This window comes from Myotis lucifugus, unplaced genomic scaffold (assembly GCF_000147115.1).
Source record: "Myotis lucifugus unplaced genomic scaffold, Myoluc2.0 scaffold_131, whole genome shotgun sequence".
NCBI lineage: Eukaryota > Metazoa > Chordata > Mammalia > Chiroptera > Vespertilionidae > Myotis > Myotis lucifugus.
The window spans coordinates 3,039,009-3,064,759 of record NW_005871179.1 but is presented as its reverse complement, the minus strand read 5'-3'; the positions used below and the strand labels follow the sequence as shown (position 1 = coordinate 3,064,759).

The 25,751-nt window shown below is 44.7% G+C and overlaps 1 protein-coding gene, 1 non-coding gene and 1 pseudogene across 4 annotated transcripts; 2 read left to right on the top strand and 1 right to left on the bottom strand.

The window, feature by feature from the left end:
* Positions 1 to 6,858: 6,858 nt before the first annotated feature.
* Positions 6,859 to 25,390, top strand: ZBTB8B (zinc finger and BTB domain containing 8B). 3 transcript variants are annotated; one of them, XM_006094229.2, is made up of 4 exons: positions 6,859 to 6,939; positions 13,597 to 14,602; positions 19,743 to 19,921; positions 23,093 to 23,410. In XM_006094229.2, the coding sequence occupies exons 2-4, from the start codon at positions 13,636 to 13,638 to the stop codon at positions 23,408 to 23,410; spliced, it is 1,464 nt and encodes a 487-aa protein (XP_006094291.1). In that variant the 5' UTR covers positions 6,859 to 6,939; positions 13,597 to 13,635. The 3 variants fall into 3 exon arrangements, with proteins under 3 accessions (XP_006094291.1, XP_006094292.1, XP_023614280.1); XM_006094230.3 differs by lacking the exon at positions 6,859 to 6,939 and adding an exon at positions 7,338 to 7,411; XM_023758512.1 differs by lacking the exon at positions 6,859 to 6,939 and having other exon boundaries at positions 13,636 to 14,602; positions 23,093 to 25,390.
* LOC111827105 lies at positions 9,423 to 9,551 on the top strand. The gene has a single exon (XR_002830600.1).
* LOC102426298 lies at positions 15,756 to 16,025 on the bottom strand (annotated as a pseudogene).
* Positions 25,391 to 25,751: the final 361 nt, after the last annotated feature.

Genomic DNA, 25,751 nt, shown 5'->3' with positions numbered 1-25,751 from the left:
TCTTTATCCATTAAAATGGAAACAGGACTCCCTGGTTGTTATGAGGATTGAGTAAAATAAGTAAAACACCCAACATATATGACAAAGTCCTCAATGAAGTAATTATTGTTTTAGTCCCTTACCTTTGTCCTCAGAGCCTAACACAATGCTAGGCATTGGTAGAGTGTTCATAATCACCTTTTGAATTAAAAGATATGTTGAGCCCTAGCTGGTTTGGCTCAGTGGTTAGAGCATCAGCCTGTGGACTGAAGAGTCCCGGGTTTGATTCAGGTCAAGGGCACATGACTAGGTTTCGGGCTTGATTCCCCAGTAGGGGGCGTGCAGGAGGCAGCCAATCAATGATTCTCTCATCATTGATGTTTCTATCTCTCTCCCCCTTGCCCTCTGTGAAATCAATAAAAATATTTTTTAAAAAGAAAAGAAACCTAAGACAAGTTAGAAAAATTTTTAAAAGTAAAAATAAAAATAAATAAAAGATATGTTGAAAGAAGACTGGACTGGGAGTCAGCAGATGTAGATTTTCATCCTGGATGTGGGCGTTGGTCACTTTTTTTCTCTGAAATTGTTTCTTTTTAAAAAAATATATTTTATTGATTTTTTACAGAGAGGAAGGGAGAGGGATAGAGAGTTAGGAAAATCGATGAGAGAGAAACATCGATCAGCTGCCTCCTGCACACCTCCCACTGAGGATGTGCCAGAAGCCAAAGTACATACATGCCCTTGACCGGAATCGAACCCGGGACCTTCCAATTTGCAGGCCGACGCTCTATCCACTGAGCCAAGCCGATTAGTGCTGAAATTGTTTGTTTCAATGCCCTCTGGACCTCTAAGCTCTTTATTTTTTTAAAAAATATATATTTTATTGATTTTTTTTTTTTTTTTTTACAGAGAGAAAGGGAAAGAGATAGAGAGTTAGAAACATCGATCAGCTGCCTCCTGCACACCCCCTGCTGGAGATGTGCCCGCAGCGAAGGTACATGCCCTTGATCGGAATCGAACCTGGGACCCTTGAGTCCGCGGGCCGATGCTCTATCCACTTAGTCAAACCAGTTAGGGTCCCCTAAGCTCTCTTGTAGCTCTTAGGCAACGTATGAATGCATAAATTCACCCCATCCCTGACCCTCAGATCATCCTTTGACCCACATCCCCACTCCCTGTACTACTGGACCCCTCTTGGCTGAGGATCCTCCTGGTTTTGACTCCCAGGAAGCCCTGCCACCCAGTTGCCACCAGATGGTGCTATAGACTCATTCAGGTGAAGCTGGCTGCCAGTGCCCGGCAGGGCTTATGGGAGTGGCCCCTAGAATGTTTTTCTGGCTCCTCTAGAGAGGCTGGGCCTCCTCAGTGAAAGACAGCAAGGCCTGGGATGGTCCTGGGAGGTGACGTTCCCAAAGATACCCTATTTCTGTGGTGGAGATTCCACCATACCCTTGGCAGCAGGATCAGCTACATAATTTATGGGGCCCATGCAAAATGAAAACGCCGAAGCTGCTGGTAGAGACAGCACAGGGCATGCCTACAATCCAGCAGGAAGGTTCAGTTCAGCCTTCTAGAGCTGACTGTTAACATTTCAGGAATTTTACAGGCTGGCTGTTTAGCACAGCCATTATTTTTAAAAATGATATAAACTTATGCACAGCTGGTGTGACTCAGTGGTTGAGCATCAATCCATGAACCAGTAGGTCGCTGTTCAATTTCTTTCTGGTCAGAGCACACGCCTGGGTTTCAGAGCGGGTCACAGTGAGGAGTGTGCAGGAGGCAGCTGATCAATGATTCCCTCTCATCACTGATGTTTCTACCTCTCCCCCTCTCCCTTCCTTTCTGAAATCAATAAAAATATATTTTTAAAAAAGAATGGACTCCTTTAATATATTTTTATTGATTTCAGAGAGGAAGGTAGAGGGAAAGAGAGGTAGAAACATCAATAATGTGAGAAATTATTGATTGGCTGCCTCATGCACACCCCACACTGGGGATCAAACTGTGACCTCCTGGCTCATAGGTCGATGCTCAACCACTGAGTCACGCCGGCTGGTCAGGAATCCATTCTTTTTTAAAAAACTAACAACTTACAATTAAATAGATTACATAAAAATTAAAGGTGATAAATATCTGAAACTCACACTACATAATTATTTTTATACATTTCACTATCATCTATGCTTTTGAAGTGGCAAATTTATTGTATCTATATGGTGGAAATACTATAAAAAACTGTGCCTCTTACTGTACATCTCTTCCCAACTCTGCATTCAGTGGAGTGACATTCATAGTTTAAAATCGATGACAGTGGGAGTGTTCACATCATCAAAATCTACAAACAGTACACATCATGCCCCCCTTCTGAGACAGTTGTTGAACCAGTACTCCCCTGGTCCTGTTCTACTAACGTGCTGTGCAATCTTTTTAAAAAATATATTTTTATTGATTTCAGAGAGGAAGGGAGAGGGAGAGAAAGATAGAAACATTAGTGATGAGAGAGAAACATCAATCACCTGCCTCCTGCACAACCACCACAGGGGATTGAGCCTGCAATCCAGGCATGCGCCCTGACCAGGAATCGAACCATGACCTCCTGGTTCATGGATCAGCGCTCAACCACTGAGCCACATCGCTGGGCTTAATTTTCATTTATTGATTGATTTTTAGAGGAAGAGGGCAAGGGAGAGATAGAGAAAGAGAGAAAATCAATTTGTTTTTGCACTTATTTATGCATTTATTGGTTGATTTTTGTATGTGCCCTGTCCCTGCAACCTTGGCGTATCAGGAAGATGCTCTAACCAGCTGAGCCAACTGGCCAGGGCCTATGCTGTGTGATCTTGAGCCAAATCCTATTCCTTCCAACCTCCCATATGTATTCTTTTTAAAAAAATCTTTATTTTAATTTTATTTTTTTAATATAAATTCTTTATTGTTTAAAGTATTTCATACGTCCCCCCTCCCCTTGACCTCTCCCCGGTCCCCTCGACCCCCCAGCACATGCCCTCCCCGTTCCCCTGTCTGTGTCCACCATATGTGTTCTTTTATAATTAACAAAAGGGGGGACATCCTTTGTGTGCTGGCCACTATCTTCTCATGTAACTTTTAGAACCACCCAGGAGGTGGATTATTGTGGTCCAAAGAGCAAAGGATGTTGCCAAGGAAGAGCTGAGGACTGGCTCCTGCAAAGTAGCTGTCACCAAGGTTCCCAGAAGGTGACCCGTGGACTGGCTCAGGGGAGCAAACCACATTGCCCTTCAGAGCCTCTTTCTCTGCATTGATTACATCAGCTATTTTCAACCAACATGCCACAAGATTGTTTAAAATATTTGATACCTGACCTCTTTTCCCTTTCCAAAAAAATGACAACAGCCAATACAACAATAGCTGACCCATGTGAATGAATCAAAATTATATCTTTTTTTTTTTTTTGGTCAGATTGGTGAAAACGATGATATAATTTTTGGTGTGCTGTAAAATTTTAGTAATTAGTTTATATGTGCCATGAGATGAAAAAGATTGAAAATCACAATTATTAGATAATAATAACAACAACAACAGTCTTCCAATGCCTCCAGCATTATTCTTGGTACTCGTGCATCACAAGCCTGCTTCTTGGCTGTATCCGAGAGTAGGTAGAGTGAAGATCTGGCCCGCTCTGCTTTTGCAGAAGGTCACAGCAGTAGGAGACGAGCACTGGCATTTCCTTCTTACTGTGACAACAGACAGTGAGTGTTTTTCCAAAACGGAGACCGGGGTTGGATGCTTTAGGAGTTCAGGAAATGCCTGCCTCAAATATGCCAGGGTTGCAGGTTTGATCCTCGGTCAGGGCATATACAAGAATCAACCAATGAATACATACATAAGTGGAACAACAAATCGCTGTTTCTTTCTCTTGATCTCTCTCTTCTCCTCCCCCACCTCTCTAAAATCAATCAGATTTTTTAAATGAATAAATTTATATACCTTTTCTCCTGTTAATCTGCCTGTTGTCAGTTTATTTCATAGACTCAAATATTGAACCTGGAAAGGTAGCGCCGGCAAGTTTTTCCTTCCTTACAGTGTGGGTCGCCCAAACATTAATTGCCGTATGTACTCCACTTGCTGCCAAACACATACCCCTGTGTCCCAACTTAGATTTGCTTCCCACTTAGCAGAAGGCAGATATCAGTCCTATAAATGAGAAAGAAAACAACTTAACTCCCTAGGAAGGTACCTCAAGGCCCTGATGTTCCTCCTCCAGCTTTCTTACATTCCTTTCTCACTAATCTGCACTTTATGACTAAATGGTGGAGTTACTCTGCTCAGATGACGACCTAGAGACAATAGGAGGGGAAAGGGAAACGAAAGAGAAGGGAAAGTATTTAAAATATGTAAATATATATTTTGAGGAAGGAAGTTCAAATAGAAACTATCATCCTCACCTCCATAACCCTTTCTAAGGCTGATCTTGTATTTGTGACTTTTCTTCTTCACTGTCTTTTTCCAGGTTTCTTCTGCCTTCAGTCAGAACAGATGGTCAAGTTCTTGGCCCACGGAAGAGACCCAACCCTTCATCCCTGAGAGATACGTGCCCTGGGAGGTTCTCTCGTATAGAATTGCAGGAGTTTTGCAGTAACTTTGATGACAGGATTTGTAGTAGGAACAGGATCCTTAGGGATAGAGTTGAGCCTATCACTAAGCCTCACTAGCCCTGTGCTATGGTAACAACTTATGTCCCCTTGATAGCCAGAGTTTTTAACCCCAGATAATACCTTGATTTCTTTTTTTCACTTTCTGTTCAGCAGCAGGAAGTATGCAAAATGGTTGAGTGGTAGGTTCAACAGTTCAGTTTAGTGGAAAATTTGTATCCACTTGGTGGAGGCATTCCTCTCTTAGACACTAAAGGCTTTTAGCATTCCTCCCCTCCCTATAGCCATGGGACCAAGAAGCAAATAATCTTTGAGTCAGTCAAAAAGTTATTGTGAGTGGAGCCACTCTCCTACATCTAGCTCGAGCCCCTTGGTTCTTGAACTACGTAGCATCTGACGAAGGAGAAGCAGCACACTGGTTAGAGCGCGACTGCAGCCTGTAGATGGCTCTCTGTCTCACAGAGGGTACCTTGTCTGGCTGGGCCTTCTATAGACCTTGCCACCATTTTAGAAGGTACATGGTAAGGCCAGTGAATCCTGTGGGTATCAGCTCAGCGTCTCACTTCTTTATTGTGAAATGACTTCCATGATCAAAACAATGTTGTGTGCGATACCAAGACTGATTATTAAGTCCACACATGGAGGTTCTGGTGGAGGCATGCAAGGTAAGGAAAGCAAACCTAAATCCAGGGTAAGCAACTCTTCTAGTGAGACAAAATCCTGTCTCCATCATGCGGGACATGATCCTATGCTATCAGGAGTTAGGATAATTGGCTGGTGCCCTCAGGGGTTCAGGGCTGGTTGCTGCTGGGGGCAAACTGGGTGTCAGGGGTGATGCTGGCAGCTTGGCTTTGGTGAGGGGATGTCCTTGTTCTTCACCCCTGTCATCATGGTCCTATGTCCACGAACCCATTGAACAAGTTGGGGGCCCATATTGAGCATTCATATGGCATACCTGCTGTCTCATGATCTAGGATCATTCTGGGGAATCCATCTTTCCCAACCCTCTTTGTCGTGAACTTCTAATCTTTCACTCTGAGCTGCTCAAATCATTAGTCACTGTCTGTGAGCTGGTAGAGATCTTGACCTCAGGACAATGAGATGTACTGCTGACAGTTCTGCCTGCAGATGTAATTAGTTAAGATGGCTTTTGTACTGGAGGAGAGTGAACCCCTAAACCGATATGACTAATATCCTTTAAAAAGGGGGAAATCCGAACACAGAGATATATATACAGGGAAAATGCCATGTGGACATGAAGATGGCCATCTACAAACCAAGGAGAAAGGCCAGGAACAGATCCTCCTTCACAGCCCTCAAAAGGAACCAACACCGACAACACCCTGATTTTGGACTTCTAGCCTCTAGAATTGTGAGACAATGCATTTCTGCCGTTTAAGCTAGTTTGCGATACATCGCCACAGCAAGCCCTAACAGACGAATACACCCTTCACTAGAACTAAGTTCCCTGAGAGCGGCAACCTGGTTTGTCTCGTTCACAGCCATTCCAGAACGCGCCTGTACCATTCGATAGCACCTTGTACCACTATTTAAAAATATGCTTTTATTGATTTCAGAGAGAGGGTGAGAGTTAGAAACATCAGTGATGAGAGAGAATCATTGATTCGCTGCAGCCTGCAAGCCCCCTGCTGGGGATAGAGCCGCCGCAGCCGGGGGCACACCCCCACCGTGACCTCCCTGTTCACGGGTCAGCGCTCAACCACTGAGCACACGGCCAGGCTCGTACCACTATTTAGGTGTTTCGCTAGTGTCTATGAACCCGAAAGCCTTTCAAGGGGAGAAAGTGTTGCTAGTATTCAACCATAACCTGTTGCGTAGATTAAACCATTTCACTCATTTCCAATTTTTTTGCGGTGCACGGATAAGTCATAGCTCTTACTCCCCGGGTTGCATTAATATGCATGACGCGCTTTTAGCTCTCCGGACAAAGAGATCAATACTTCGCAGGTCCCTCGAGTGGGACTCAGAAGACCGCACGAAGCTCCAGCCTTTTACAAGCGCTGGTTCTTGCCCCTTTTGGCATCTTGGTACTTGTAGTTTTGTCCACTATATCTTTCACCGAAAAACCCACGCCGAGACCACAACTCCCATCACCCCACGAGCACTGGGGCCTTCAGTGCGCATCCTCCGGAGAGGGCGCCCCGCCATTGACTCCCTTGCTGGGCGAAGGCCCACCTTCCCAAGCCCAGCCACACCCGTGATTGGTCGGCTGCCCCGCTTCTCATCGGAGGAGGCGACAAGTGAATGAAAGCGGGGGGCGTGTCTGTGTGCGTAGCTTGGTGGCGGTGCTGGTGGAACCCACTGGAAGGTGAGATCCGAGAAGCGGGGTCACGCTGCCGCTTTCATTGGCTTGGGGGCACCCCGAAGGTCGGCCCTGGCCGGGGGTCAGCGGGCAAGGAAGCCCCATTTCGGTCGGCCTCCCTCCGACCGCCCGGCCCTGGCGACTCCGGGGATCCCCGCCGCGCAAACCCTTGCTGGATGACCGACTCCCATCCAGCCTCCCCTTGGTGTGGGGAGGGCGGTCGTGGGGCAGATCCCTCTCCTTCCCTAGCATTGGGCTGTCCCCCGCGTGGTCCACCGGGTGGCGGGGGGGCGGAGGTTCATCCGGATGTTGCGGGGGCGCTAGGCACCGCAGTGCTGGTCACTTTGTCCGCGGAGGCCACGGGAGGGGCCGGGCCTCGGTTCCCCACCCTCCGGGCCGAAGACAGAGTCCATTAACTAGTTCCGGTCGTCTGGCTCTGGACGGGGAGGATCCCCTGGTGCTGTGAACAATGTAGCAGGTGAACCAAAGATTCAGTTGACCCTGAAATTCTTTCTGTGTAAATGGAAACTTCTTCCTTGTCGTCCTCCTCCACTCCCTGCGTCGGGGCAAGGAGTGACTTCCCCGGGCTTCTCATTGTGTGCTGGGGGGTTCGGGGAGTCGGGCTGGCACAGTGGCGAGGACTGTCAGCTCTGGGGGCTAACGGATCTCAGTTCCGATCTGAGCTTTGGGCGTGTTGTCTGTAAATCTGAGCTGAAATTTTCTCTGAAAAAGAGGATGTAACGATGTAGCGACGGCATCGGGTTATCGTGAGGTTAAAATTAATCAGTGTTTGTAAAGTACTTTGTATGGTGCCTCATGAGAAGTAGAGCTCGGAGAAGGCTAACAATTGATGGGCAGGTTATGATTCTCAGGTCAGGGAACCTGGAGGAGTCCTGTCAGAGTCAGTGGCTGGAATTCCAGGCTGCTTTTGGTGCCTGAATGAAGACAGCCCTGTGACCTGGCTGGGTGGGAGCCCCTCAGGGGACTGTGGGAGTTCACTGCAGGCGGTCGTGTTGGCATCTGCCCTCTCCTGAAGGACAAGGCACTAGAAAGTCCTAGATCCATTTTTCTGTTCCTGGCATCCTCCTTGTGTCAGACATTGTTTATAAGTTACTAGCTATGGTGGAAAGGTTGGGAGGGTCCCCGCCCGAGTGTGGATAAATGTACTTCTGAGAGCACCGTGCCCGAAGAGCTTCTTTTCTGGGAGAAGGGGTGGTCCTCAGCACGTCCCAGGGATGCAGAGCACCAACGACAGGTCAGATTAATTTGAACAAAATTTTTCACGTTATATGCCAAATGCAGGAGTGAGGAAAGGTTTGAAGAAAGTATGTGGATGGGCTTTTGCAAAGTCAGGGAGTATTTGCATGAGGCCATAGAATTTAGAGTATTTGTGGAGAGAAAGCCAAAGGAAATGGATTTGGGGTACTATTGCTGAAAAGGAGCATCTTCCGGTGAAAAAATGGAAGTGCCCTGGGAGGAGGCCCTGTAGATAAGACCATTCTACAAGTTCAGAAGTATTGTGCCTACTTAGATATTTATCTTTCTGGGTTGCCAACTACTTACCCCTTTGCTGCTCCTCCTTTTTTTCTTTGTTAAGAAATAAAAACAAAAGTAATACAGGTACATAGTGGAACATACTAACAGTACAGAGGTTGCAAAGGAAAGGTCCCTCCACACATCTCTTAACCATAGTCCCTCTCCTCAAAGGTGTCTGCTGTTAACTCTTGCTTATATAACCTTCCAGAAAAAAATTTATGCGTCTATCAGCAAAACCATATACACAGATGGGATCAGACTGTACGTTTTGCATCTTGTCTTTTTCTCTTTTACTATATCTTAGTGGCCTTTTCCACATAAAAACACACAACTCTAGCTCATTAAAAACATGGTTGCACCATGCTGGGAGGCTTGGTTAGTTGGAGTGTGTTGCGGGTTGATTCTCAGTCAGGGCACGTACATAGGTTGCAGGTTCAATCCCCGGTTGGGGCGTGTGTGGGAGGCAGCAGATCGATGTTTCTCTCATATCTATGTCTCTTTCTCCCTTTCCCTTCTCCTCTCTAAAAAATCAATAAAACATCCTCGGGTGAGGATAAAAAAAAAAAAGATGTGTACATTTTAAGCTGAGATAAATATTGCCACATTCCCTTCTAAAATGGTGTTCAAAATTACATTCCCATTAATAGTGGATATTATCACATTTAAAAATGTAATTTTACCAGTCAGACAGGTTTTCTTTAAATTCTGAGGAAGAATACAGTGTGGGCCCCAACCGGTTTGGCTCAGTGGATAGAGCGTCAGCCTGCGGACTCAAGGGTCCCAGGTTCGATTCTGGTCAAGGGCATGTATCTTGGTTGCGGGCACATTCCCAGTAGGGGGTGTGCAGGAGGCAGCTGATCGATGTTTCTAACTCTCTATCCCTTTCCCTTCCTCTCTGTAAAAAATCAATAAAATATATATTTTTAAAAAGAATACAGTGTGGTATTTAGATGTAGCATTTTCCTATATCTTGTTTTTCCTTTACCATTGTTTAAAATCCTCACCATAAGAAGTGCAATATTAAAACAAAAGCCGTGAGTCTTTTTAGCCCAGTGTGTAAAGACACACTCAGTGGCACAACTGAAAAAAAAAATAAAATAAAATAAAATCCTCACCAGAGGAGGTGATTTTATTGATTTTTCTAGAGAGAGAGGAAGGGAAAACGAGATACACACACACACACACACACACACACACACACACACTGATGTGAGAGAGAAACATTGATTGGTTGCCTTCCGGAGTCACCCCGGCCAGGGATTGAACCTGCAGCCCAGGTATGTGACCGGGAATAGAACCACAACCTTTCGGTGTACCAGACAAGGCTCCAACCAACCAAACCACCCGGCCAGGGCTCCCTTACCATTTTTTTTTTAATATATTTTATTGATTTTCCACAGAGAGGAAGGGAGAGAGATAGAAAGTTAGAAACATCGATGAGAGAGAAACATCGATCAGCTGCCTCCTGCACACCCCCTAATGGGGATGTGCCCGCAATCAAGGTACATGCCCTTGACCGGAATCGAACCTGAGACCCTTGAGTCCCCAGGCCGACGCTCTATCCACTGAGCCAAACTGGTTTTGGCTCCCTTACCATTTTTTAAAAAAATTGATTTGAGAGGAAGGGAGAGGGAGAGAGAGATAGAAACATCAATGATGAGAGAGAGTCATTGATCAGCTGCCTCCTGCATGCCCCTACTGGGGTCTGAGCCTGAAACCCGGGCATGTGCCCTTGACTGGAATCCACCCTGGGATCCTTCAGTCCGTAGGTCAATGCTCTATCCACTGAGCCAAACCGGCTAGGACTCCCTTATCATTTTGATTGTCAAAAGCAGTGGCAGGCCGAAACGGGTTTGGCTCAGTGGATAGAGCGTCGGCCTGCCGGCTGAAAGGTCCCAGGTTCGATTCCGGTCAAGGGCATGTACCTGGGTTGCAGTCACATCCCTAGTAGGAGATGTGCAGGAGACAGCTGATCAATGTTTCTCTCTCATCAATGATTCTGACTCACTATCTCTCTCCCTTCCTCTCTGTAAAAAATCAATAAAATATATTTTTTAAAAAAAGCAGTGGCAGGAACTGCTGGGCAGGCTTGGTTGGAGCTATTGGAAGAGGTGAGAATGACAGTGAAACCTTCATCCTGTGAAAACTTTCAGGGTTGATTTATTTGGAAATAGTAGAATTTTTCAGATATCTGACAGTTCTCTTCCTTTTTGAACCAAAATGTTAATTTTAACTACTTTCAATGAAAATTTCCAAAATTATGACATTTTTTTTTAGTTTAAAATAATATAAAAATAGAAAAGTCTTCTTGATGACAGGTCCAACAATTATAGCCCTGGGCTATAATTTAGTGATGTCCTTAGGCCATTTTGAATATGTAGGTGCCTCTAATACACTTAGCTAAATGGCCTCAGGCTGACACTTTAAAAATTCCTAGGTGTAGTTTTTAGAACTGTTTTACCTTTTCCTACCCGCCAGTTCTCACTTTTAAGTTTGTCAGTTTAGTTGCTTACAGAGGCTCCTCTTCATTTCTCTTCCTAATTGACTCTCTAGTTTCCAAACTTAATGCATCACTTGCTGTCCATATGTATAAAGTAGGTGTAAATTGCCCTTTAATAAGGTTGTTGTGGGTCTTTTATGAGTGAAGTCTGTGCCGTTAGTGTGTTAGGCCTTGGGGAAACTATTTTTGCCAGTGAAAAGACCCTTTTTGGGGGAAGAAAGTGCCTGATTTCTGGCTGGGTGAGGCATTGTTGTGCTGCATTTGTAGAAAGGAAGCATGCTAAAGAGTTGTTAGCTATGGTTGGCAGCTCTTACTAGGCTTTTTGCGATTTCAGTAAAGGGGGATGATGTACTTGGTTGTAGAAACTCCTCTGAGCTCAATGGGTCAGTAAGTAAAAGGGGTATTGATGGATGGCTCTGTGGCTTGTGTGATGGGAAAAGATGGAGGAGCTCCGGGAAGAAGGTAACTCTTGTTTATATAACCCTCCAGAAAAAATTCATGCATATACACGCAAAGGCATATATACACAGATGGGATTTTAGCAGAAGGATTTTGAATTTGATTTATATCGGTTCTACTTAGCAGTAATGAAAACAGCATTCCGTTGTATTTAGCAAACCTACCTGTCCAAAGTATTCTGCCAGGTGCTGTGGGGGATAGCAAATAAATAAGACATGGATCATGCCCTCAAAGGGCTTGTAGTCCACAGACGGACAAGGGCCAGGACATAGAAATATGGAAGAGTGAACCAAGGGTAGTTAGGAGTCCTTCAGTTGCAAGAGATCGAAAACCCAACTCAGACCAGCTTAGCAAAAAGGGACTGAATTGGCTTCTAGCACAGCAGGAGGTAGGACTCAGATGGGTTCTATCTGTTGCTCCTGCCTGAGCTGGGCTTGGCTGGGCTGGTTCCCCTGTTGGTGTGGCAGCAGCATCCCTCACATCCCACCTGCTCACAGAGCAGAGTAATCTTTTTTGGAAGGACTAGTAAACATTTCACTGCTTTTCATTGGCTCTGACCAAGCCATGTGGCCATCTCTGAGCCAATCACTGTGGTCAGAGGGTGGAGCCTGGGGTTGGCACCAGCTAGATGCCAAGATCATTGGCCAGGATTGGGGGATGGGTGTTTACAATCAAAGCTGAATGGTGAATGCATGCTGGCAAGCCCAAGAACTCACCAATGTTTCCACAAAGTGATAATAATAGATGTGAACTGAGACTATTTGCCAGTCTCTAAACTCTGTATCAGGACGCTGTAGACCGAACTGTAATTCTTTTTTTTAAAAAAATATATATTTTTACTGATTTCAGAGAGGAAGGGAGAGGGAGAGAGATAGAAACATCAATGATGAGAAAGAATCATTGATTGGCTGCCTCCTGCACGCCCCCCACTGGGGACCGAGCCCATAACCCAGGCATGTGCCCTTGACCGGAACTGAACCCGGGATCCTTCAGTCCACAAGCCAACGCTCCATTCACTGAGCCAAACCAGCTGGCCGAGCTGTAATTCTTAGATTTGGGTATTATCTGTATTTTGAGCCTTGAAGAAAATAGAGTGTAGTGCATCAGACCATGAATTCTGGAGGTTGGTTTTGAGTCCTGGCTCTGTTACAGCTGGGTCACCTCCTATCTTCTTCTTTTTTTCTTTTAATATATTTTTATTGATTTCAGAGAGGAAGGGAGAGGGAGAGAGAGACAGAAAAATCAATGATGAGAATCATTGATCGGCTGCCTCCTGCATGCCCCCTACTGGGGATCGAGCCTGCAACCCGGGCATGTGTCCTTGACTGGAATCAAACCCGGGACCCTTCAGTCCGAAGGCCAACTCTCTATCCACTGAGCCAAACCAGCTAGGGCTCCTATTTTCTTTGATTCTCAATTTCCTTATGGAAAAACAGGGACAATATTGGTGTTTTGTTATAGAGTTTTAATAAAAATTCATTGGAAAGAATCAAACACTATGTACTGTGCCCACACGCAATTGTTGTTTTTCATAAATTAACTCAGTTGGACAACCTCTTATTTCTGTTAGGTCCAAAACAGCCCACATCATAAAGACACTACTGAACCAATGTTTGGGAAAGAATTTTCTTTTTAAATAGATTTTTATTGATTTCAGAGAATGAGGGAGGGATAGAGAGATAGAAACATCAATGATGAGATAGTCATTGATTGGCTGTTTCCTGCATGACCCATACTGGGGATTGAGCCTGAAACCTGGGCATGTGCCCTGATTGGGAATTGAACCGTGACTTCCTGGTTCATAGGTTAATGCTCAACCACTGAGCCACGCCAGCCGGGCAGGGAAAAATTTTTTTTAAAAATATTAAAAGTGGCCCCAACCGGTTTGGCTCAGTGGATAGTGTGTTGGCCTGCGGACTCAAGGGTCCCAGGTTCGATTCCGGTCAAGGGCATGTGCCTTGGTTGTGGGCACATCCCCAGTGGGGAGTGTGCAGGAGGCAGCTGATTGATGTTTCTCTCGCATCGATGTTTCTAACTCTCTATCCCTCTCCCTTCCTCTCTTTAAAAAAAAAAAAATTTCAATAAAAATATATTTAAAAAATATTAAAAGTGAACATCTTATTTGTAAGGTTGAGATTTGTGAATCAACTTTTTAAAAATCTTGGCAGAGATCAGGCTACTCCGGAGCAGCAGCAGCTGGTGAAGAAATGGAGATGCAATCCTACTATGCCAAGCTCTTGGGGGAGTTGAACGAACAGCGGAAGAGGGATTTTTTCTGTGACTGTAGCATCATTGTGGAAGGGCGGATCTTTAAGGCCCACAGGAATATTTTGTTTGCCAACAGCGGCTACTTCCGAGCCCTGCTCATTCACTATATCCAGGACAGCGGGCGGCACAGCACCGCCTCCTTGGACATTGTCACCTCCGATGCCTTTTCCATCATCTTAGATTTCCTGTATTCTGGGAAGTTGGATTTGTGTGGGGAAAACGTGATTGAAGTTATGTCGGCCGCCAGTTACCTACAGATGAATGATGTGGTAAACTTCTGCAAGACATATATTCGGTCATCCTTTGATATCTGCCGAAAGATGGAGAAGGAGGCTGCTGTGGCTGCAGCGGTGGCAGCGGCAACTGCAGCTGCAGCAGCTCATCAGGTTGACGGTGGAAGCCCCAGTTCAGGCACGGAAGGGGCCTCCTGTGATACCAAGAGCTTGGTCTCCTCTACAGCCAAGGAAGAAGAGTGTGTGGACTGTCCAAAGGAGTCCCCTTGTGGTGACTGCCGCCCCCTGGAACCGGTGGTGAAAGACAGCGAGGGCAGTGGCTCAGCTGACAGTGACCTCTCTACTCTGCCCAAGCAGATAGAGCCCAAGGTGGAGTTTGATGCTGACGAAGTGGAGCAGGTGGAGGTGGGTGAGCAGCTCCAGCAATATGCTGCGCCACTGAACCTGGCCCACATGGAGGAGGGTTTGCCCAGTGGCCATCCCGTGGACGTGTCTTACGGTAACTACCACGTGAAGCAATTCTTGGAGGCCCTCTTGCGCAACGGTGCTGTCCAGAGCAAAGATGATGCGGATCATCACTTTTCTCGGAGTTTGGAGGGAAGACCAGATGGTGTAGGGGGAGCCATGAGTTCCATGATGGATGTCCCGACCGACTGGTATGGCGAGGATTCAGGTGAGTTCCATTAGCATTCATCGTCTCTGCTGGTCATTTAGCGCCCACATCTGTGCCTTATAGTCTCCCATCATCGTCGTGTCATTACCATCATCATTACCACCATCATCATTACTAATTGCCATCACCATCACTATCACTGCATTATCTCCACCACCATCACAACCAATAGGTATTAATTGAGTAGGGCATTGTTTCTTCAAGTATGTTAGTATGTTAGTATTTTACCTCTCCAACTAGAGTATAAGCATGTTGAGGGGCAGTTTGAAGAAATGGAAAGAATCTACTGTCTTCCACTAACCAGCAGTGGGACTTGGGTTAAATCATTAAATCTCTCTGAACTTGTTCAGGAGATAATCATCCCTATCTTGCCTTTTTTACAGGATTGAGGACCAATTGAGACGGTTTTCATAATTTTTCTCTCACATATAATAGGAAATTTATTCTTTGTGTCAACCATGGTGCCTGACGCATAACAGACATTCGTAACATCTTATGGTTGATGGTATGATGTATTTGAGAATATTTTAGAGTTGGCATTTGGCTTCATTTGAGTAAGTTTCTGGGGTTTTTTAAAATATATTTTTATTGATTTCAGAGAGGAAGGGAGAGGGAGAGAGAGAAACATTGATATGAGAATGCAACATCAATCAGCGGCTTCTACCATGGATCAAGCCTGAAACGCAGGCATGTGCCCTTAACCAGGAATCAAACTGGCAACCTCCCAGTGCACAGGACTATGCCCCACCAACTGAGCAACACCAGCCAGGCTGGCACATGTATTCTTTTTCTTTTCTTTATTTTTTTTTGGCACATGTATTCTTTATTGAATCTTACTAGTATTCTTTAAGGGACAAACAAGCAGATGAGTAGGCTACAGTGAAGAAATCTCATATTTTATTTTTTTAAATATATTTTTATTTTTAGAGAGGAAGGGAGAGGGGAAGAGAGAGATAGGAACATCACTGATGAGAGAGAATCATTGATTGTCTGCCTGCTGCATGCCCCCTACTGGGGATGGAGCCCTGACCGGAATCAAACCGTGACCTCTTGGTTCATAGGTTGAAACTCAACCACTGAGCCACACCGGACCAGGGAAGAAATCTTATTTTTATAAGAGAATTAAGGCACTAAGATACTTCTAGGTATTATCTCAGTGATGCTTCTTAGCTTTATTCTGGGATTCCAGGTAATATTCAGCCCCTACAGCTACCACAAATGCAGCAAATCCCCATTTAAATCCTTTTATTAATGAACTAACAAAGGAAACATTGTTTGCTAAGCCACCCCTGTATCTCCAAGTTTCATTGCAGTCCCCATAGCCCTCTTACAGCCAGCTTTTCCTGTATGGTTCTTAATGGTAACCCTTCTATCTTCCATGTTTATAATCTGGAAGTTCCATTTTACTATGACCGTGTTCCATGTCTGACAGCAATCTAACCTCTCAGGACATTCAATATTTAATCCTCCATGTGAACAAATTTCTTATATACTTTGTTAGGCTTTTTTGTTTTAAGAGAACTTGTGTTCCTGAACAATTCTGAAAGATTTGTGAGCTAATTGTGTCTCATAGGAGATAGAAATACACTTGGCTGTCACCTTCCTGATAAAAGTACCCTATAGCTTCTAGAGCAGCGGTTCTCAACCTGTGGGTCGAGACCCCTTTGGCGGTCGAACGACCCTTTCACAGGGGTCGCCTAAGACCATCCTACGATTCATAACAGTAGCAACATTACAGTTATGAGGTAGCAACGAAAATAATTTTATGGTTGAGTCACAACATGAGGAACTGTATTTAAAAGGCCAGAAGGTTGAGAACCACTGTTCTAGAACCTGAAGCCAAGAAATTAATGAATCAAAATTCTTATACACCTTTCAACATGGAACAGTGAAAGTATTTTAAATAAGGGAGATCAGCTGCTTTTATTTGTTACTAGTGAACTGTCTTTAGATTTTTTAATTTCATTTTTTTAAATATATATTTTTATTGATTTCAGAGAGGAAGGGAGAGGGAGAGAGAGAAACATCCATGATGAGAGAGAATCATGCATCGGTTGCCTCCTACACACCCCTTATTGGGGATCAAACCTACAACCCGGGCATGTGCCCTGACTGGAAATCGAACCCATGACCTCCTGGTTCATAGGTCGATGCTCAACCACTGAGCCACACCAGCTGGGCTAATTTCATTTTTTGAAGCAAGAACACTGTGTATGTCTGATTAAAATTAGACTTGAGCCCTGGCCAGTTTGGCTCGGTGGATAGAGTGTCAGCCTGTGGACTGAAGGGTCCCAGGTTCGATTCCGGTCAAGGGCACATGCCTGGGTTGCGGGCTAGGTCCCTGGTGGGGGTCATGCAGGAGGAAGCCGATCAATGACTCTCATCATTGATGTTTCTATCTCTCTCTCCTCCCCTCCCTTCCTCTCTGAAAGTAATAAAAATATATTTTTTAAAACTTAGACTTGAGCCGAAACCGGTTTGGCTCAGTGGATAGAGCGTCGGCCTGCAGACTGAAAGGTCCCAGGTTCGATTCCGGTCAAGGCATGTACCTGGGTTGCGGGCACATCCCCAGTAGGAGATGTGCAGGAGGCAGCTGGTCGATGTTTCTCTCTCATCGATGTTTCTAACTCTTCATCTCTCTCCCTTCCTCTCTGTAAAAAAAATCAATAAAATATATTTAAAAAAAAAAGAATGTACAATTGCATTTAAAAAAAAATTTGACTTGAAAAACTTAAAAATGCCGTTTCTGGTTCTCAGAGACACTGTCTTAACCAACATTTAGAAGGTAGCAGCTGTTTTCACGGAACACACTATGGGAAGTTGTTGAAATCTCATTTCCGTGTACATAATAGCACTTCACAGATTGTAATCACTGCTTAACATTCATTGGACCTTCATCATGTCCATGAGTTTGGCAAAGGAAATGTAGAGAAACTGAGACTCAGAAGGGTTTAGTGAGTTTCCTGAGTTACAGAGCTGGTAAGTGGCACAGCTAAAACTAGAAACCTGGGCTGGCTTCACTTCACTCATTAAACAAACTGAGGGCAGCACAAGTGGATAGAGGATTTCAGTGCAATGATTTTGTCTTTCAACGCCCTCTGCCTGTATGGACAAGTATCAAAAAGTAATTCAGCTGTGTGCCATTCTCATTCAAGTCCTGTCTATTAGCCTATGAAGTCAGGTTTCCAACTACAGGGTGTTGTGGCAAGGCAGCCACCCTGGCCCCTGGCCATACCTGTTGTCTGCCAGGTTTTTATTCCACTCACACAACTCCAGGCTAAACTCACTGTAAGTGCCAAGGCACAGAGTAGGACTGATATGTTTGGTCATTCATTTTTTTAAATATATATATTTTTTTATTGATTTCAGAAAGAAAGGGAGCGTGAGAGAGAGACATCAATGATGAGAGAGAATCATTGATAGGCTGCCTCCTGTATGCCCCACACTGGGGATCGAGCCCACAACCCGGGCATGTGCCCTGACCGGGAATTGAACCGTGACCTCCTGGTTCATAGGTTGACACTCAACCACTGAGCCATGCAAGCCGGTCTGGTCATTCATTTATTTGCTCAAATATTTGAGTAGCTTCTTGATGAAGCTACAAGGATAAGTCAGACATGAATCCAGCCCTTAACAAACTTAGAGGAGATAAGACGTGTATAATCACATGACCTAAAGGTACTAGGGCTGGAAGACAGATGGAAGTGTGAGTTTCATAGTTATCCAAAAGCTGAGAACTGGCTTCCTACTGGGAGATCAGGGAGGCTTTATGAATGTGGCATCTGAGGATAAGAAGAGACATAGAAAGAAATTGACTAGCATCAGATCATGGGAAATCTTGAGTGCTAAGAGATGAGGTTTTTATCTGTAGGCACAGGGGAGATTTTCCATATTCTGAGCTTGGGAGGTGACAGGATCTGTGCTTTAGGGAGCTTAATTTGGCCTCAGCACAAGATGGTATACAGCTGGGAGACCAGGGCAAGGAGATGGTCAATAGTTTCATATCCATGTTGCTCATCCCAGCATTCGCTGATACTGTCAAAGCATAATGTCCTGCTATAATCAATAAAAATATATTTTAAGTCCTAACCGGTTTGGCTCAGTGGATAGAGTGTTGGCCTGCGGACTGAAGGGTCCCAGGTTCAATTCTGGTCAAGGGCATGTACCTTGGTTGCAGGCACATCCCCAGTAGGGGGTGTGCAGGAGGCAGCTGATCGATGTTTCTCTCATCATTGTTTCTAACTATCCCTCTCTGTAAAAAATATCAATAAAATATATTTAAATATATATATATATATATTTTTTTTTTTCCTTAAAAAAACCTTAGGGTTTCAAAAATATGTATATTTTTATGGATTTTAGAGAGCGGAAGAGAGAGGGAGAGAGAGATAGAACATCGATCGGCTGCCTCCTGCACACCCCATACTGGGGATCAAGCCCACAATCTGGGCATATGCCCTGACCTGGAATCAACCACTGAGCCACACCAGCTGGGGAAGATCTTAGAGTTTTTGAGGCCAAAGGAGGGACCGTGGTCTGGAATTGACAGTGAAGCACAAAAGAAACCCTACATACCTCCAACCCAGGGGTGTGGGCTATGGGTTAGGGAAGTAGAGTGCCCAAGAGAGAGGCAGGGCTCAGGTAAAGTAACCACTCCAATCTTCTGCCTCTCAAAACTGTGTTCTTCCCTTCTTTCCCTAAGCTCCAGATATATCTATCCCGAAGGGCATGGATAGAGGGAACAAGTCTTGGAATTCTGCAGTAAGGGTAACTCATGTAACTTGAAAGGAACAGTTTCTATACAGTCACCTTAATGGTTGTATGAGCAAGGTAAACAAGCAAACAAAAAGTTGGAAAGAGATTTAAGTGAATTCCTGGATATTTGATGATTTCAGATATATAGAGTGAATGTGAATTCCAACAATTTAAGTCTGCATCATTGCAAACCTCTTCTGTACATGCCTGGAAACTCTTCTGAGGAGCTACTGTCAAAACGTGAAACCTAGTCCAGAGGTCTGATCCATCCACTATCATGACCTGCGCTGGTGGCATTCTGCAGCCCCAGATCCCATCCGTCGGAGGCGTGGCCAGTGTTGTTGCTGCTTACAGTACAGCTAAATTAATCTATTTGGTTTCCTAGGCGATGTGCTGGTGGTCCCCATCAAGCTCCACAGATGTCCTTTCTGCCCTTACACTGCCAAACAGAAGGGCATCCTTAAGCGGCACATCCGCTCACACACGGGTGAGCGGCCCTACCCCTGTGAGATCTGTGGCAAGAGATTCACTCGACAGGAGCACCTGCGGAGCCATGCCCTGAGCGTAAGTGAGCTGGCAAATCTTTTGTGGTGTGTGTGTGTGGGTGGCTCCTGACATTTGTCCAACGTAGCAATTTTTAACCAGTGTGCCGCAAGAATTTTTAAAACATGCAATACCTGACTGTGTAGTCAGGGGCACTGACCTCTTTCCCCTTAGATTGTCAAATTAAAAACTGACAACAGCGAACACAACAATAGTTGTCCCGTGTGAATGAATCAAAAGTATACCTATATTTTTGTCAGATCGGCAAATCAAAGCCATAATGAAATGCCACTTTACACCCACTAGGATGACTAGCATCAAAAAATGGATAATAGCAAAGTGTTGGCAAGGATGTGGAGAAATTGGAAACTTTATACATTGCTGGTGGGAATGTAAAATGGTGCAGCCGCTATAGACAACAGTTTGGCGGTTCCTCAAAAAGTTAAACATAAAGTTACTATAGGACTCAACAATTCTACTTTTATATAACCAAGAGAACTGAACACACATTCACACAAAAATTTGCACACAAATGTTCAGAGCAACATTATTCATAATAGTAAACAAGTGGAAACAACCCAAATGCCCATCAACTGATGAATGAACAAACAAAAGGTGTATCTATACAATGGAATGTTACTCAGCATAAAATGAAAGGAAGTTCTGATTCACATAACAACATGGATGAACCTTGAAAACATGCTAAGTGAAAGAAGCCAGTCACAAAGGACCACATACTGTATGATTCCATTTTTTTAAATAAATTTTATTGATTTTTTACAGAGAGGGAGGGAGAGGGATAGAGAGTTAGAAACATCGATGAGAGAGAAACATCGATCAGCTGCCTCCTGCACACTCCCCACTGGGGATGTGCCTGCAACCAAGGCACATGCCCCTGACCGGAATCAAACCTGGGACCCTTGAGTCTGCAGGCCGACGCTCTATCCACTGAGCCAAACCGGTCAGGGCTGTATGATTCCATTTTTAAAAAATATATATATTTATTGATTTCAGAGAAGAAGGGAGAGGGATAGAGAGATAGAAACATCAATGATGAGAGAGAATCATTGATTGGCTGCCTCATGCACGCCCCCTACTGGGGATCGAGCCTGCAACCCGGGCTTGTGCTCTTGACTGGAATTGAACCCATTACCCTTCAGTCCGCAGGCCAACGCTCTATCCACTGAGCCAAACCAGCCAGGGCTATTTTTAATTTTTTAATACTTTCATTGATTTGAGAGAGGAAGGGAGAGAGATAGAGAGATAGAAACATCAATGATGAGAGAGAATCATTGATCGACTGCCTCCTACACGTTCCCTACCGGGGGGGAAATCGAGCCCGTAACCCGGGCATGTGCCCTTGGCCAGAATTGAACCTGGGAATCGAAGCTGGGACCCTTTAGTCCACAGGCTGATGCTCTATCCACTGAACCAAACCGGCCAGGGCTGTATGATTCCATTATATGAAATGTACAAAATGGAAAGACCCATGAAGATAGAGAATAGATTAGGGGTTGCCAGAGGCTGGGAGTGGGTGGGGATGGGAAAGAGGTGACCATTAGTAGGCACAGGGGTGATGAAAATGTGGAATTAGATGGTTGGAATGGTTGCACAATCTTGTGACTCGACTAAGAACCACTGAATTGTACACTTTAAGAGGAAAACTTTATGGTATGAATTATGGTTCTGAAGGAATCCAGATTGAAGATAAGTGCAAGGTTACTGCCTTTGCTGTCAGTACTGGCCCCAGCATACTTGTCTGAGAATGGCCTCCTCCCAAGGACTTAAGTTTTTGTTTGTTTGTCTCCCTCCCCCCCTCCCCCGCCCCCCAATTTATATCTACAGTCACTCTTGGCAGCAGTAGGTCCCTGGGTGCCTCTAAGATGGTTTATCGGTTGGAATCCTCATTTCCTCTCTTTTTCCACATTATACAAGCCCTGGCAGTTTGAAAGGTTATAAGATACACACTCAGGTTAGCTCAGGTGTGGGGGTTTAGCATAGGAAGCTCAGGAAACCTCATGGGAATCAGGGACATTGGTCAGAATGAAATGGCAGCTCCAGCACCTGGATAGCGTGTTTTTGGCCCTTCTTCTGCATCAGCCTCTCTTCTCTGCTGCTTGCATGTACCCACATCCATAGCTCTCCAAAAGAGAGGCTCTGACTGGTTCACAGAGCCCTTTTTGACTGGAGTTCCTGAAGAGTGCACACATTTGCAAGATAGTTCCTTACACAAGGGTCCCCTGGGGCTGTGTGGGGTAGGAAATGTAAAAGGCAAGGGTGAAGCATTGGCTGGCACATCGGGGGATTACACTGTCTAGCAAATCTGCCTCCCTAATAACTAAACAGCCCAAGGTTCATAGAAGCCATGCCTAAAACCCCACCCGGTTCACTGAGTGCCTTTACATGCCTGGCACTGGGAATATAGTAACACGTGTGACAGAGGACAACCAGTTTGGAACTTACAGTTTAGTGAATTTTACCAAGGATTTGTTAAAAATACAGTAGTCTCCTCTTATCCACAATCTAGCTTCCCACAGTTTCAGGTACCTGTGGTCAACTGTGATCTGAAAATATTAAGTGGAAAATTCCATAAATAAATAGTTCATAAGTTTTAAATTGCATGATGTGCTGAGTAGTGTGATGACATCTCTCGCACCGCACTCCATCCAATCCAGGATGTGAATCACCCCTTTGGTGGTGTCTCCGCACTGTACTCGTCTATGCTTCCTGCTCATTCATTAGTCACTTAGGAGCTGTCTTGGTTATCAGGTTGACTTGTGGTATCGCAGTGCTTGTGCACATGTAACCCGTATTCTACTTAATAATGGCCCCAGAACACGAGACTAGCATGCTGGCAATTTGGATGCCAAAGAAAAGCCATAAAGAGCTTCCCTTAAGTGAAAAGGTATGTATGTATAGGAGAAAACATAGTCTATATAGCAGCGGTTCTCAACCTGTGGCATTAGTAAGGAGCAGGGGTTGGCAATGGGGAGGAGGGCACATTCCACGGATGTCCAGTGGCCCTGGGTGGAAAGGACCTTGGTGAGGCTGAGAATATGGCAGATGGAACAAGGGGAAGAGCGGTGAGAAATGAGGTTGGAGGGTCAACCAGGGCCCTCATCACATGGGGCCTTGAAGGTCACGGCTCAACCCCATTTCTGTGACATTGACTGTATCTACTTGTGGTTTTAGGTCCACAGATCCAACTGTCCAATCATCTGCAAGGGCTGCAGAAGAACCTTCACGAATCACCTGTCACAGGGGCTGAGGCGCTTTGGGCTGTGTGACAGCTGCACCTGCGTTGCAGACACACATGATGATGAGTACAGTTTGATGCCCATCAACCTTAGCCTGGTGGAGGCTTCATCCGAAAGCCAAGAAAAGAGTGACACAGACAATGATTGGCCAATCTATGTGGAGTCTGGTGAGGAAAATGACCCTGCCGGAGAGGATTCTGACGACAGACCACCAATGCAGCCCAACCTAACAGACCGAGAGACACTCATGTAGCAGCAGATTCGGGGGAAGAGGTTTTGGAATTTGTTATCGCTCATTCTGTGGTTGAACCCTGAGACGAACATTTTTTTCAGTGTCAATATATTTGCATTTTTGTTAGATGACCTAGTAGAGGTTGGATTTTGTGACTCAAAGGACTAATGAGTTTTTAGTTTGGTGCCCTTGATTTCTGAGGGCTTGGCTGACCTTTCCTTAATTCTGAGTGAATAAGGCTGGCCCTCAGGCTTCCTGTTTTTCCTGTTGTGCACCTGAACTCCGGTTAGGAGAAAGATAAGAAACCCCCCATGCTTGTTTTCATAGCGTCTCAATCTCTGCATTCCTTAGGGGTCATCCTCTTTTCTCTGAAAAGGTGGGCAAGAATGTATTAAGTTTTGAGAATAATTTTACCTCTGCCAAGCCTCTCCTGATGAATTCCATATTCTAATTTTCCGAAGTACTTAAGAGAAAGCTTTATTGATACAAGGCAGGCGGGGCCGCCTTAGACATGATTGTAAAAGCTACTTTCTAAATCTAAGACTGCAAACGGTAAAAGCTGGGGGTGTTTGTGTGCATACAAGCACGGAAATAAGCTCAAAGCCTTCTTATGGCACTTTGACTTGCCCAGTGGAATTACATTTTAAGTTTGCCCCGGGAAGGGACCCTGTGAGCCCAGGTCTGGATGGTTTCCCTGCTTCGTTTGGTATTTGACAATTCTCATCACACAAATAACCTGTTTTGTGATCATAAAACAAATCATCTGGGCAAAACTAAAAATTCTCCCCTGCTTTTTCGAGCCATTTCCAAAGGCCACACTGCTGGAACTGTCGCTACCACTGACATTCTTTTACTTAGTTTGTGAATGGAACTTTAATTGGAGGGAAAGTGTAAGCCTATCTAAGCAAGATATATTTCTAAATTGCTTACCTTTTAAAAGATCTGCTGGAAGAAAAGAGAAGTTTGTAGAAGTACAGGTTTTTAAAACCAGTCTGCTTTTCCCCTCTTAGCAGCCATGCAATTATTCTAACAAAAGGCTGCACTTCTTTAAAGGGCTAAAAAGCAGGAAATATTAGGGATTTAAAATATTTAAGGCACTTTCATAATTTTGTCTTATGTTGAGGTATCCAAAATGGATTTTCAAAGAAATCCCTAATGAAACGAAGTATGCAAACAAAACAGTTTCCTTTGAACTTTGAAAAAAATAAAAGAAATCCCTTTTTCTTCCTTTAATTTAGTATAGTTATGTTTCAAAAGGTAGTAAAATCACTTTTTTCCTGTCTCTTAAACAAAAAGATCTTCAAAACATCATAAATTGGCTTGTAAATGCTAGTCATTGAAGAGTTCAAAGGTATTTAAACTACTCAGTAGAAGTTAAAGTTTAGCTAGTGTGACTCAAACTGTGGTCCTCACACGGGTGCCGGTCTGTGAGTTGTTTGATACCAGTCCACACAGCAGGACCATGTATTGGTCTGCAGTAGATTGGAAATTTTAAAATTGGTCGTTTGCCCTGGCTGGTGTGGCTCAGTGATTCGAGAATCAGAATGGGTGTGCTGTATTCCAATAAAACTTTACTTGCAAAAAACAGGCAGCAAGCAGGATTTGGCCCAACCTGTTTTAGGTAGTACTTTTATTTTTCTCTTACTAAATGAAGTTAATGAGTCTTCAAACAGAAAATGTATTTAGTGTTTAGTGTTAGCAGTTCTATATTATTATAGGTAATCTTTTTTAAATCTATAGGCGATAGCCCAGCAGAGTGGCTCAGTGGTTGGGTGTTGACCTATGAACCAGGAGGTCACAATTTGATTCCCAGGCAGGCTGATGCTCGGTCAGGGCACGTGCCTGGGTTGTGGGCTCTTGTGGGCTCCGTCCCAGGTGTGGGGAATGTGGGAGGCGGCCAATTGATGGTTCTCTCTCATCATTGATGTTTCTGTTTCTCGCTCCCCCCTCCCTTCCTCTCTGCAATCAATAAACATATATTTTTAAAAAATCTATAGGATATAGCCCTGGCTGGCATGCCTCAGTGGTTAGAGCATCAGCCTGGGCAATGAAGGGTCTCGGGTTCGATTTCCAGTCAAAGGCATGTACCTGAGTTGCAGGTTCGCTTCCCGCCCCAGATTGGGTGCCTGCGGGAGGCAACCAGCCTATGTATCTCTCTTACATGGATGATACTCACCTCCCTTTTCCTCCCTTTCTCCCTCCCTCCCTTCCACTCTCTGAAAAGCAATGGGAAAAATATCCTCGGGTGAGGATTAACAGAACAAGAAAGAAAAAATGGTCTTTTACCACAGATAGTTTCAAAATTATTGTTCTAGATCAAGAGGTGCAAATTGAAACTTATTTAGGACCAGAAACATTTTTC

Excerpts from the sequence above, each read along its gene's own strand:
- ZBTB8B (XM_023758512.1), top strand. The coding sequence starts at position 13,636 with ATGGAGATGCAATCCTACTATGCCAAGCTCTTGGGGGAGTTGAACGAA. Across the intron at positions 14,603-19,742 it reads CTGGTATGGCGAGGATTCAG|GCGATGTGCTGGTGGTCCCC; the intron begins GTGAGTTCCATT and ends TTGGTTTCCTAG. Across the intron at positions 19,922-23,092 it reads TGCGGAGCCATGCCCTGAGC|GTCCACAGATCCAACTGTCC; the intron begins GTAAGTGAGCTG and ends TTGTGGTTTTAG.